Source organism: Myotis nattereri (assembly GCF_964212035.1).
Source record: "Myotis nattereri genome assembly, chromosome: 6".
In the NCBI taxonomy this organism is placed as follows: Eukaryota; Metazoa; Chordata; class Mammalia; order Chiroptera; family Vespertilionidae; genus Myotis; species Myotis nattereri.
Window position 1 is genome coordinate 22,382,052 of NC_138081.1, and position 13,680 is coordinate 22,395,731.

Genomic DNA, 13,680 nt, shown 5'->3' on the forward strand with positions numbered 1-13,680 from the left:
ACTTTCAGAATTTAGAGTCATATAACCTTAGGAGGTTATATAAACAAATAGTAGACCATTATAACACTGAAATTTAGAAAACTTATTTTATTTCTCCTGGTCTAATACTTTTCAGTACCATCAGTACTAGTGTCAAATATTTGCCTGCTAACCATGTGTTAAGTATTAATAGTACAAAGAATCAGATGCTAGTATTATTAAGCTTTATAATTCTTTCATCCCATAGGTTTACATGAACATAAGGAAAATTGTACAATAGAAGAAAAATGACAAGACAACCCAAATTACATACCTAATGTTTAGGTACCAAAAGTAGCTCAGGAATGGGCATCTTAAAGAGACAGATATTGGGCCAAAAACATAAACTTTCCAATTAGGGTGATTTTTCTTGATTCTTGTCTTCCAACTATAGGAGTTTATCCCAATGTTCTGGAGAAGAAAAGTAGCTCATTTTCCCTGATCCTGATTTTCCTGCTCCCTTTTATGGCAAAAATAGTGCCTTATCGAGTTTTCAGATTCCTGAATGAAACTCTCAGATCATATGGTCCAGAATAGTGGTTACACCTGGTCTGAGCACCAGTATCTATCTAAGCCACATTATTCAACTCAGGGGTTCTTATCATCAGACATGATTTCCTTCTCCCCACCAGTCCCTGCACAAGGGCGCCTAAGGTTCCTTCTGAAGACTAGTGACACCATACTCTATAGAATATACAAGAATTAGGGAAATTTTTTTCCAGTGATTGAAACTATCCCAAAGAAATATCTCTAATAAAGACAAAACAATATCAATAAAAAATTGCCCTGCATCACATCTACACTTTTATTAGCCAGAGAAAGTCACATGGCTGAACCCAGATTCAAGAGAGAGAAACATCCTCTGCTCTTTGGTGAGAGACACTGCAAAAACCATGTAGCAAAGCACTTGGACATGGGAGGCGTAAAGAATGGGGGGCATGCAATTCATCTAGCATACTTTTCAGAAGGGCTTCTTTTTATTTCCATTAATGATTTTATACTTCATGCATAGGGGTTATAAATACTAAAACTGGTACCTGGTTTGTAAAGGAGGAAAGTAGAACTTGTTTTTATCTTTGATCTTTAGCATTTTGGTCCTCTCTGCTGTTATGGGATGAATGATTCCAGTGTTCTCTGCACTGGGCAGAATGCATACATCTAGGTCATTGCTATAGCAACTCTTCACAAAACTAGAAAAGGTAACATCTGAAAAAAAAATTTAAGCATAGCATGGCATTAGATCACGTAAACTACCAACTGCAAATATAGACTACGCAACTAAACAATCTTTGCTACTGTTTGGCCAGAAGTTAATTTAAGCTGTCCAGGCTAGTTCCAGTTTACATAAAGCTTGACTTAAATATCTGTAATTCTTCAAGACATGAGTATTCTTTGCAAAACAGAAGTAGTTCAACACATCAATGTCTTCAGAATGATATGTTTTATCATAGGTTTGATAAAATCCAATGGGGAATGAGTACAATATTACAAAAGAGATCTAATAGAATATTAACTGCATAGGTAGTGATATAATTTGATTTTATTCCTGGCTACCCCACCAACTAGTAAACAATTTCAGTAAGACACAATTTCTGCATCTATATTTCTTCCTTTCTATAATAGGGAAAATAACACCTACCTAAGAGAATTTTCATATAATCAAATTCAATAATTGCTGTGAAAGTTCTTCAACATGTTTAAAGCAGTAACTTTTTAAAGGAATCACTCACTGCTATTATCAACCATCAGTGTGGTTATCAATACGCAGCAGGTGGTCAATTGTGCAACAAGCACTAGACTACACTGTACTCTTTTGTTGATATAATTTCAGAATGCTCTTAAAAATTCTGTGCACAGAGATATGAAACTACATTATTTGGATAAGCCCAAACATCCTACCTTGAAGCTTCATGATTCCTGAAACTGAACGGCCATTTCTCACTTTGTGCCATGGTTCCTGAGGCCACCGATTTGGTTCTGAGGTGAACACTGGCCACAGAATACCAACTCGACCCCCTCTGGGGTTGGAAGGAGCTCGGTCCATTAATGTCCAGTTGGCAGAGCCAGGCTTAACCCTGTCCTGAATGCAGTCAAAAGAGGAGCTAGTGGCCACAATGACTGAATTCTTAAGCACAATCTGCACATTTTCGATTGAAGGCTGTGAAGCAGAAGACACATATACTATCGCCAGAAGACCGATAGCATTGTCCACCAGAGTGACATTCTCTATCTCCACGCTGTTCTCCACATGTAGCATGGCACCGTAGTCAAAGTTCTTGAAAGCCAAAAAGCCAGAGATTCTAGAACAGTTGCCAAGTCCACTTTCCTTATAGAGATGAAGACCGTGAAGGCTTGAGTGGGCCACATTGTCAGACCAGAGAGCTTCAAGAGGGGAACACCTCTGGCCTCGGATGTGAAAGCCAAGTCTCTCCGATCCTGCCACGACATTACCACGGAGGGTGATGTCCTTTGCCTGGTTCACTTTGATGCCTGCCACCCAAACAGTGGACCACGCTGACTGTGTCATCAGAACCACAAGGTTATTAGAGAGAGAATAGGCCTGACCCTCCAAATCAATGCCATGACCAACGGTGCTAAACACTATGTTGTCATTTAAAATGATCCCATGACTGGCAACTGCGCGAATGCCCCCACCGCAGCTGTGGTGCAGAGCAGAAGATATTATCCAGGATCCTGCCGACACATGCGTGAATTCAATGGATGAAAACAATGGTGAGCCAAAGTTCTGAATTTCTACATTTAAAAGTTGAAGGACACCTGTAAACAAAATGCATATCATCAGGTACTTTTTCTTCCCCATGAAAGGCAGGAGGATGGTCCATTTATGGACACCAGAATGTGCAGATTTTTCATTGAAATATAATCATTTCTTCTCAGCACCAGCACAGTATTTTATGCCAGTGAGTTTCACTAACAAAATATGAATCTTTAGAAGGTGACGTTAATGCCTAAAAAGGTTTTGTGTGCAGACTGGAGAGTCTGGTGATAGGATAGAGAACAAGGAAAGGAAAGATAGAGAAAGGAGATGGGCACACGTAGCTTAAAGACTCCCGGCATCTGCCTGCAGGGCTGGGTCAGGAACTGGGTAAGAACAAGGGGATTATGGATTCCTAGGACTCACCTCAGAATCCTGTCTTCCTCTCTGTGTCTCAGTGATCCCCATGTGAAAAGGTCATAGCCATCCCCACAAAGATATTGTATGAAAAAAAATAATGGCTAACTCTATCAATATTTTAAACATTTCTTAAGAGTATGGGATAAGTGAAAATTTTTGAACATATATTTCTGTTCAATATATGCCCCAAACATGATATTCAATAATGTCTCTTGATTAAGACATGGAGGAAATAACATATTTTTAAAATCATTTTCAAATTCTTTACTAGTAAAATTCTGTACGTTTATTTTAGTCATACTATATTATTTTTAATTTTCATAATAATTAGTGTTTTTAATGTCATACGTGCATAATTATAATTCATAGTTTTAAATTCCACAAGTCTGAAAATTAATTCATAGTACACATTTAAAATGTCTTACTCATTTCAACAGAGAATTTAGCAGTGATTTTGTTCACAACTATTTTCCCATTGAAAAGTCACAATTCTGAGTGCAAATTGCTGGATATGTCTCATCAGAAGCAGGAGACTGACAGAGGTCTCCAGTTTAAAAGAAGGAGTTATAAGTTCTGGTCTGCTTTTCTGCCCTATAACCATTGAATACCCATGGATGGCACCCTTGACCAACACCTGCAGATCCCACCCAATCCAGATGCTAGAGTTTGTTACAGAAAAATGTTAAGGGTTTTTTGTTGTTGTTTTTTAACATGTATTTAACACAGTTAATCCTTATAACAACCCTGTGAAGTTTCCATCATTATTCTTGTTTTACAGTTAGAGAGTGAGACCCAGAAGGATTTAGCAATTTATCTTAATTTACATAGTTAATTACAAGTCAGGATTCAAACATGAAAAGTTTGGCTCCAGAATCTATGCATTTAGCCACCCCTGTGAATACCCTTGTTTTACTGATGATGAGACTGAGGCTCATGGGGGCTAAAAAACGTGTTCACAACTACACAGCTAGCAAATGGTGGAGCCAGATTTTGATCCCAACCACCTGGATTTCCCAGCCACGTTACTATCAGTCCAGCTGTGAGTTCAATCCTGAAGAGGCCAAACAGATTTTAGACAGCTCCCCCTCACTCAGAGCCAAGGACAAAAGGGAAGCAATTGATAGTTTACAAACAAACCCACCCACCAAAGTTGTGACAAGCAAAAATGTCTCCAGATATGGACAAATGTCCTTGGGTGTGGGGAGAAGCAAACTCACTTGTGTTGACAACTAATGGAGTGAGAGCTTATGGAGAGAAAGCTTGTTCTATGGACCAGAAATCCCGAACTGTGATGTAAGGTGTAAACACTGGTCTTTATCATACTGGTGAAACAGATGTGCCAGCGAAAAGTGTTCCATGCTCAGGATCTTTGGGAAGTGGTTAGAACCTCTATTCCAGGCTTTCTCAGAGCCTGTATTATATTCGTGTACACAGTGACTTTCTAAGATGGAGCTACAGTGATAGCCTCTCCCAAATTTGACTATGGAACAATGTTGGAATAATATTTAAGGAATACAAGTTGAAGAAATAAAGTGCTAATCGAATAATTTTGCAGTATTCCAAGAGCTAAAACTTGAAAGAAATGAGAGAGAATGAACTGATCCTTAAAGCAGTCTGGAATATGGAAATCACTTTTATTTAAATTTACGCTATTGCTTTATAGCATGAGCTGAGGCCTGCCATCAGATATTGCATGCTACTGAGAAAGAATTATAGAAATTCAGGAAAGAGATAAAACTCAAGTGGTCATTAAATCATCCATAATTTCAAAGCAGAGGAAATTTCACATCTGCTGAAGATGTTTTCTTTGAGGTAAAAATGTGCATATGTGCCAATCGCTAGTATATTATTTTAACATCACACTGATAATTAAGCACAGATTAGAACTGAAAATGCATAGCTACTCAGAGCACAGAGGAGCCATTTAATTTGTACATTTTGTTATATAAAGGACAATTCTCTGTACGTTCCAGAAGAATAGGCTCCAATTGGCAATGCCACTTAACATTCCGTTTACCTGAAAATTCTTCTCTGCTGGACTTCCTGAAGGACCCCACAAGCAGTCTCCCCCTACACAAAGTATCAGACTGGATTTGTATATTTCGGGTCAAAAGTCCAACCGCAGCAGCCAAACGAATGGATGGGCCATCCTCCAGGACGTGTACGCTTCCTGGGGCAAAAGGAGTTGGAGAAGAAACACCTTTAAAAAGCAACTTTAGGAATCACCAGTCTGAGACCCAGGGAATCCGCCAAATGAAAACTCTCCTTTCCCCTCGGAAGTCCTACCAGCATCCAGGCCCGCTTTTCCTCGGGCATCTCCACAAATGTCAGCTGAGAAATGAAAAGCCCCGTTACTTGTGTCTCTCTGGGATTAGAGTGAAAGTGGTTGAGCAAGAATTCATTTCTCCTCCATAACTGTGGCTACTAGGACAGGTTACTGTGCAGGGACAGCAGGGCAGACCTGTCCAATTAGTGGGGTCCCCATCCTTCTTCCTTAATTGCATCAGTGTGAGATGCAGCATTTGGTTGGACATTGTCTGTGGACGTTTTTCATGAGAGTGAGGAATCCCAGAGCAACTGAGGCAGTGACAGAACTAAAGCAGCGATGTATGAGAGTGAAGGGACCAAGGGCAGCAGCAGCGTCCTCCCACAGTGGGTCTCAAGCTCACTGCTGCCTGAGGAGCCTCCTCAGCAGTGGGAGCCGAACAGCCAAGGGCTGGTTTCTGTCACTGCCCTCCACATGGAGCCCTTTACTGACCAGGATCGCTGAAGATTTCTTCTTTGGCCACTTTTTAAAAACAGAAATCATCCTTGGAACTATGATTTAAATGTAGCTTTATATATAATCCTGGTGAAAACATGTATTTCCCTCTCACAAATCACAGACAAAAAGATATTCTCTAACCCAGGGGTGGGCAAACTTTTTGACTCGAGGGCCACAATGGGTTCTTAAACTGGACCGGAGGGCCGGAACAAAAGCATGGATGGAGTGTTTGTGTGAACTAATATAAGTTCAAAGTAAACATCATTACATAAAAGGGTACAGTCTTTTTTTTTTTTTAGTTTTATTCATTTCAAACGGGCCAGATCCGGCCCGCAGGCCGTAGTTTGCCCACGGCTGCTCTAACCTCTCTATTTCCATGTTTTATGACTTATTCGCTGTATCTTCTGTGTTAGATTAGTTTATTCCACAGAAGCAGGAAATGTATGGTTATGGTTATTTATTATTTATGTGCAATATATACTTAACTGTGTATAGTATATAAAAATATTCAGCATATTTTTTAGAAAAGGCATTTGAATATTTTTTGGTAGCAGTAGGAGTCAACACATAATATGAACTTTTTGTCAGGAGGGGTACATTCCTAATTATGAAAAAGAAGTCATTATCCTATCTAATAAAGAGGGAATATGCTAATTGACCCTCATGCCATTGCAAAGATGGCAGTGCCCACAGCCAATAAGGAGGGAATATGCTAATAGACTGCCATGCCCTCAAAGATGGCGGCACCCACACCCACAAGATGGCAGTGCCCAGTCCCTTCAGCCCCGCCGTACGCCTGCCTCCAGAGTCCCCCAGTCCCCTCAGCCCCCCAGCTGCCCAGGGCCCCCTGAGGCTCAGGTAACCAGGGTCGGCAGAGGCTTGTGCTGCCGGAAGTGGCAGCAGCAGAGGTGTGATGGGGGTGTCACCTTCTCCTGATCACCAGGTCGCCTCCCGCCTCTGAGGGCTCCTGGACTGTGAGAGGGGGCAGGCTGGGCTAAGAGACCCCTCTCCAGTGTATGAATTTTCATGCACCGGGCCTCTAGTTTACAATAACTACCACCTTCTAAGTAACTGTGTAATTCAGAGTGCCAGGAAGTGAACTGGAAACTCAGCTCCCATGAGATTTATTCTGGCCTAGACATGAAAATGTCCAGTGACCTTGAACAAGAGCTGTAACCCATCTGCTTGCTTCTAGACTTGTCATTATAAATAAAAGTTTAAAAAATTCGCTCACATCAAAGTATTTTTAATTCTGCAATAAAATGAATGAAGGGATAGAGATAAGCCTTCTAGGAGGAGTCTAGGCAGCAGTAAAGCACTGTCCCTCTCCTCTGGATGGTGATGGATGGTGATGGGATCCAAGGCCCCAGGCAGAACACGTTCTTCCCAGCTCGTTCACCTCCCTTAACCAGCAAAGCAAACCTTACCAATGTGCCGGTGCTTGAGCCGCTCCTGGATCCGAACATGGTGGCCCTTAACTTCTTTCACAGTGAGGACCTCTGCTTCGTGAGGCTCATAGGAAGAGGAGCCAAGCACAATTTTGTCATGGGGTCGCCAATCCACGGCGTCCTCTACTATAATTCTGTAACAGCATAGAGATGTATCAAGCATCTGGCACCGCAACACAGATCACCTACCTGACTCCAGATCGCAAAGGAAACGCACTCAGCCAACAATTCCAGGGAAATTAAAGAAGAAATTCCAAGTCAAGACAGAAACAAATGGCTTTTGCAAAAAGTTTAATGCTAATGGAGCTGATCATCTGGCTTACATGTATACATGTTAAAAATATGATGTCTATATATCATTTTCTGAAATGAAAATCTTCCTCCTCAATAGGCAAGAGTTAAATAATAAAGGTATTTCAGAAGGAATCATTTCTTAAATTTTCTGAAGACTGGCAATACAATTTTGAGACAGTTTATTATCATTCAATAAGGCTCATACCTGTATGGTCAGACAGATACAGTATGAATCCTAGAGGTGCCACTTACTAGCTGTATGATTTTGAGAAGTCACTTAAACTTTTCGGAGTGTCCTATCTTCATTTGACAAGTGGCAATATTTAAATCTTCCCCTCAACATCCCAATGTTACTGTGGGGATAAAAGTATACATGCCTCCACTGTGCTATGTTCTAAATATTGTTTGCACACATATGAAACTATAAGGGTTTTGTTCATTTTTGTTTATTTGTTTGTTTGTTTTACTTCACAGTTAATAAAATTTCTGTTCAGTCTTTCACTACCTCATAGGTTTTCCTAGTGAATATATTTCTGTTTTATCCTCAATTCACAATCATTACTAACTTCAATGGCATATGTTTATTTTAATTACTTGCCTCTTTTGTCAATGTCTACATTTTAGCAAGTTTTGACAATGGATTCTCCTCTACCAGTAAAACGTTCATCCAGGTAACAGGTCTACGTGACAGCCATTCAATCATGCGATATATATTGATTGAGCAACTGGTTTGCACCAGACACTACAGTAGGTGCTAGAAACACAATGGTAAATAAAACATGGCATGGCATTAAAACTTAGATTTTGACCAGTAAACATCCTTAAAAAAGATACCGTGTAAGTGGGAATTCACAGATGTCTAGCATATAGTATCAACACCAAAAACAGAAAGAAGTTTAAAAAGGTCATCTGTGGGCCAAAGATGGTAACTAATTCAAATCTGTGTTCTTGAGGTTAGAGAAAGAGAAAAAGAGAGTCGGAGAGAGAAAAGAAGACTTGTCAATTGATGTCATTTCAATGAAAGAATTTAGTGTTACCTTTGTTCCTACTTTGCTATGACATCCTAGAAAACTCACAGTTACAGAATACCAGAATAACTACTAACTTTTAAAGGCAAGGAAACCAATATCCAGAGAGATTAAATAACAAAACTCAAGAATAGATCAATGAATGGAGTTAGAGGTTGAATTAAGACAAAAGGAAGACTCCTGATCAGGTGAAAATACTTTCATTAAATAACATCAGCCCACCTGTCTGACTCTTAGTTCTCCACCTGCTAAAGAAAAAGCAATACTTCCACATTCTGTAATGATATCATGATAATTCCTAAAATTATTAAAAATCTATAACCCATACAGTGTAAAAAGTACAGTGCAGCAAAACAATGAATTACAAGGGATTCTGCTCATTACATATTGATTGATAAAAGCGGGATATAAAACAATATACACCATTTATTTTTAACAAAAATAACACATGCACAGAAAACAGAAGACAGGAAAGATGCTCATTGAAATGTTAGTTCACTTATGGATAATGGGTTTATTAGTACATTTCATTTAAATATAAATTTTCCAACTTACCAGGTAATATATTGTAGTAAAATATATTTTTTTAAAGAAAAGAAAGCTATGGGTTTAAAGTAACACCAAAATCAAATTAGCAGTATAATTCAAATCAATCCTTTACTTTAGTAATATCAAGATAATATTTTTTGTTGTTAATCCTCAGCTGAGGATATTTTTCTGTTGATTTTTAGAGAGAGGGGAAAGGAGGGAGGGAGAGAGAGAGAGAGAAACATTGATGTGAGAGAGACACATCGATTGGTTACCTCCCACACCACCCCAACCAGAACCAGGGATCGAGCCTGTAACTGAGGTACATGTCCTTGACTGAAATTGAACCCAGTACTCTTCAGTCCACAAGTCAACACCCTATCCACTGAACCAAACCAGCTAGGCCAGTGATGGCGAACCTATGACACGCGTGTCAGAGGTGACACGCGAACTCATTTTTTGGTTGATTTTTCTTTGTTAAATGGCATTTAAATATATAAAATAAATATCAAAAATATAAGTCTTTGTTTTACTATGGTTGCAAAGATCAAAAAATTTCTATATGTGACATGGCACCAGAGTTAAGTTAGGGTTTTTCAAAATGCTGACACGCCGAGCTCAAAAGGTTCGCCATCACTGAGCTAGGACAAGATAACATTTTTAATACTATTTGTATTGCTGAAGAAAGTTTTTTTAGACACTAGGTCAGTATAATGTTCCGAAAGGTCCTTGTGAATATTAGATTAATATTCAATCTAATATTAGATTAAAAGGAGACATATGTAATACTCTTTGTAATACTTTAAGCAATAAAAAAATATTAGAATATTAGATTAAAAGTCAATTTACTGTAGCATCGTCGTCAAGGTTGTGGGTCCCAACCCCAGTTAGGGCACATGTAAGAATCAACCAATGAATGCATAAACAACAAATTAATGTAGTACAAGTACTGATGTTTCTTTCTCTCTCCTTCCCTTCCTCTTTCCCTCTGAAAATCAAAAAAAAAATAAGTTAAAAAATGCATTCCCTATGAAGCACAGGGGATTTTTAGGGCTGTGAAACCATTCTGTATGATTCTATAAGGATAGATACACGTCATTATACATTTGTCAAAATACATAGAATGTATGACCTGAAAAGAAATCTTTAATGTAATATAAAAAATAATAACACCTCGTCCCCTAACTTTCTTACATAAGTCCTCTGCTCCAGACAAGGGAATCTGCTTACTCTCACAAAAAAATAAAAATAAAAAAAAATTGTTATATGTTTCTCAGCTTTCACACAAATTATCATCATTTGTACTCTGCCCTCCAGTCTATTCATTCTTAAAAACTGACTAAAATTCCTTTGCTTTCAAGAAGTCATCCCATGGGAGTCTCTTCTCCACTGAATGCCCAATCCCTGTTTCTCTTCCAACATAAATTTGACCTAATAATAGATATTACTGCCCTGTAACTGATTTTGTACTCATGTCTTCTGTAGCTATTCAACTTTGATATTAATATTTAATGAAATGCTACATAAATGCCACAGTGCCTAGTAATTTTCTAGGGAAAGAGAGAAATAAATTGTTGAAAATATTATTCCAAACTTTATATTATAAATATAAATATAATTGAACTTAAGCTGACCTTGTCCATTAAGTCTTCTAAAACCTTACAGGCTCTTTATCATTTATCTCTCTTCTATATTCCTGAAGCCTTGGGATTCTATACTTCTTTTTTAGAAAAATTTCCCCCACCCAAGAATATTTTTTTCCGTTGATTTTTTTTAGAGAGAGTAGAGGGGAAGGAGGGTACTGTGTGTGTGTGTGTGTGTGTGTGTGTGTGTGTGTGTCTGTGTGTGAAAGAGAGAGCAAGAGAGAGAGTGGGAGAAACATTAATGTGAGAAAGACACGTCAATTGGTTGCCTCCCAAATGCACCCCAACAGGGGCTGGGGATCAAGCCTGCAACTAAGGTATATGCCCTTGATGAGAATCAAACCCACAACCCTTCAGAATGAGGGCCTACACTCTAACCAGAGATAAATTTATATAACAACATTTAACAACAGAGAGTTTTCTAGTCAAATATCCGGCTAAGCTTGCTTTGGTTGTTAGTGTACTAAATGTTTGGGTTTACAAAATTGACATGAAATTTTTCCTCGGAATGTTTCACTCCAATGTATTTCATAAAATAAATCAATTGCAAACAAATTCAGATCACTAATTCTGTTGATGAAAGTTCATAAAGGAGTCCACATGAAATCTACTCCCAGAACAATAGATTGGAAAGACTTACTAAACTGACTTTTAACAAAAAGAAGATTGTCGATAAATGATTAAAGAAATCGCTCGACTAGTCTGTAGTGCAGTTAATATTATACTAATATCAACTTGCTGGATTTGGCAGTGTTCTATGTAAGATATCCTCAGGGAACAGAGTAAAGGACATGTGAGAACTCTATTATATTCACAACTTACTGGGAGTTTTAAATTATTGCACAATTTTTAAAGGTTAAGAAAGGCTATCCAGCCCTAGCCGGTTTGGCTCAGTGGATAGAGCATCGGCCTGCGGACCCAAGGGTCCCGGGTTCAATTCCAGTCAAGGGCACATACCTTGGTTGCAGGCTCCTCCCTGGCCCGGGCCCTGGTCAAGGCTCGTGCAGGAGACAGGCAATCAATGTGTTTCTCTCACATCAATATTTCTCTCTGTCTTTCCCTCTCTCTTCCACTCTCTCTAAAAATCAATGGGAAAATATCCTCAGTGAGGATTTAAAAAAAAAAAAAAGGCTATCCGAAAAAGGAATACATTTGATAATTACACATTATTTACATAAACTAATTAAAGTACTCCTCTGCAGGACTGATACCAAGAGATGCTGTTTTTAATATTTGTAATATATAGAACACAAGGAATAGAATCATACAAACCAGGGTAAAAATCCAGCCTCGGGAACTTAGAGCTTTATGAACTTAGGAAATTTTACTTAACTTCTCTAGCCTCAGTTTTAATGTCTGTGAAATGCAGATAATAATACTTAACTTACAGCATTGAGAGATTTAAATGAGATAATGTATGTAAAATGCTTGGTAGAGGCCTGACATATAGTCAGACTTCATGATAAGAACTCAATAAATGGTAGCTAGTTAATTACCATGGATAGTTTTAATTAATAAAATTGAGTTTCTTTCAAAATAGCCTGTAGCTCAGACTCCGAAGGAGGTTTTTAATACATTCTTATAAGAAAAATCCATTCATGTTGTTCCTGCCAAATTCCAACTTACTAACCTTATAATAACTGAAGTTTCTTATTGATCCCTATTTACCTACCTCACAACGCTTCTTGGGTGTGATATAGGAACGTCAAACTCCACATGACCAAATCTGAACTCATAATCTGCCCCCCCTCCCCAAATGTAGTCCTCATCTAGGTAATGACACCACCATCCAGTTACACAAACCGGAAGCCAAGAAAGCACCGCAAACCCAATACATCTATAGAGTTTGTCTCCTGTTTCTAAATCTGCCCACTTCTTTCCTTTGCCACTTCAGCTCCTGACTACAAGTTTCACTTTCTCTTGATTGGACCTCCTAAATGGTGTCCCTACATCCATGTTTTACCCCTCCTGTTGTCTGCATTTGCCTAGAATGATATTTTAAAGATACAAAAACATGATAAGTGTCACATCCCATCCATACTATCCTCTTAGAAACCTCAAACAGCTGCATGATGCTTTGAGGAGGGTAAACACTAATATTGTTGATATCCCCAGTGAATCTGGCCCTGATCCCTAACTACTCCTTGGAACCCTATTGTGCTCAGTCTCTGCTCTCCACATCAGCCACCTGGCATTCCTTCAAGTCCCTCCTGTTCATCTTTCCTCCCATCACAAATTTTCCTCTCCCACTTCTGCTTCTCAATCACCTGCCATTGACTCCTCCGCTATCAACTTCTAAAAAATTAGGCTAGTCCCAGTCTTCCCATCTCAATACATGTTTCCACCATTCACTAGGTGGCTCTAGCTAAAAGCCTGAAGGACTCCCCCGTCACCTCAGCATTCACCTCACTGGCACTCCCAGCCAGCGCCATCTCTTCTCTCAATCTCCACTGCCTCCTCCATAAAATCCTAGCCACTATGATGTGTAGCCTCAATTGGCCTCCTAATCAATACCCCAACTTCCACTCCTGTCTCCACAATCCATCACCTATATAGCAACCAGAGTCATTTTTGAAGTATAAACCAGATTCCATTAATTTTGCTGCATAAAACATTTCAGTGATTTTCCCTTTGACCTCTCACAGCTAAACAAGGTTCCATGTGACTTGGCATCTGTCATGTCATGCAACTCTCCCCTCTGCTCACTGCTCCAGCTATCATGGCCTCCTGTCTGCCCACCAGCCCCAAAGGCCCCTCAGGAACAATGTTGGATGCCCCTCCTTCATTGAGCACTCTTGTTCATTTCATTGAACAGATGAAT

General features: G+C 39.1%; 1 protein-coding gene across 1 annotated transcript in view; it reads right to left on the bottom strand.

Annotated features, from left to right (window-relative positions):
• Nucleotides 1-13,680, bottom strand: part of PKHD1 (PKHD1 ciliary IPT domain containing fibrocystin/polyductin) — a gene marked incomplete at its 5' end in the record, with an annotated part of 392,126 nt that overhangs the window by 105,452 nt on the left and 272,994 nt on the right. Inside the window, 4 exons of the mRNA XM_081094978.1 lie at nucleotides 1,056-1,224; nucleotides 1,918-2,796; nucleotides 5,172-5,324; nucleotides 7,346-7,500. Of these exons, the coding sequence (XP_080951104.1) occupies nucleotides 1,056-1,224; nucleotides 1,918-2,796; nucleotides 5,172-5,324; nucleotides 7,346-7,500 (1,356 nt within the window). The remainder of the gene's footprint in view (nucleotides 1-1,055; nucleotides 1,225-1,917; nucleotides 2,797-5,171; nucleotides 5,325-7,345; nucleotides 7,501-13,680) is intronic.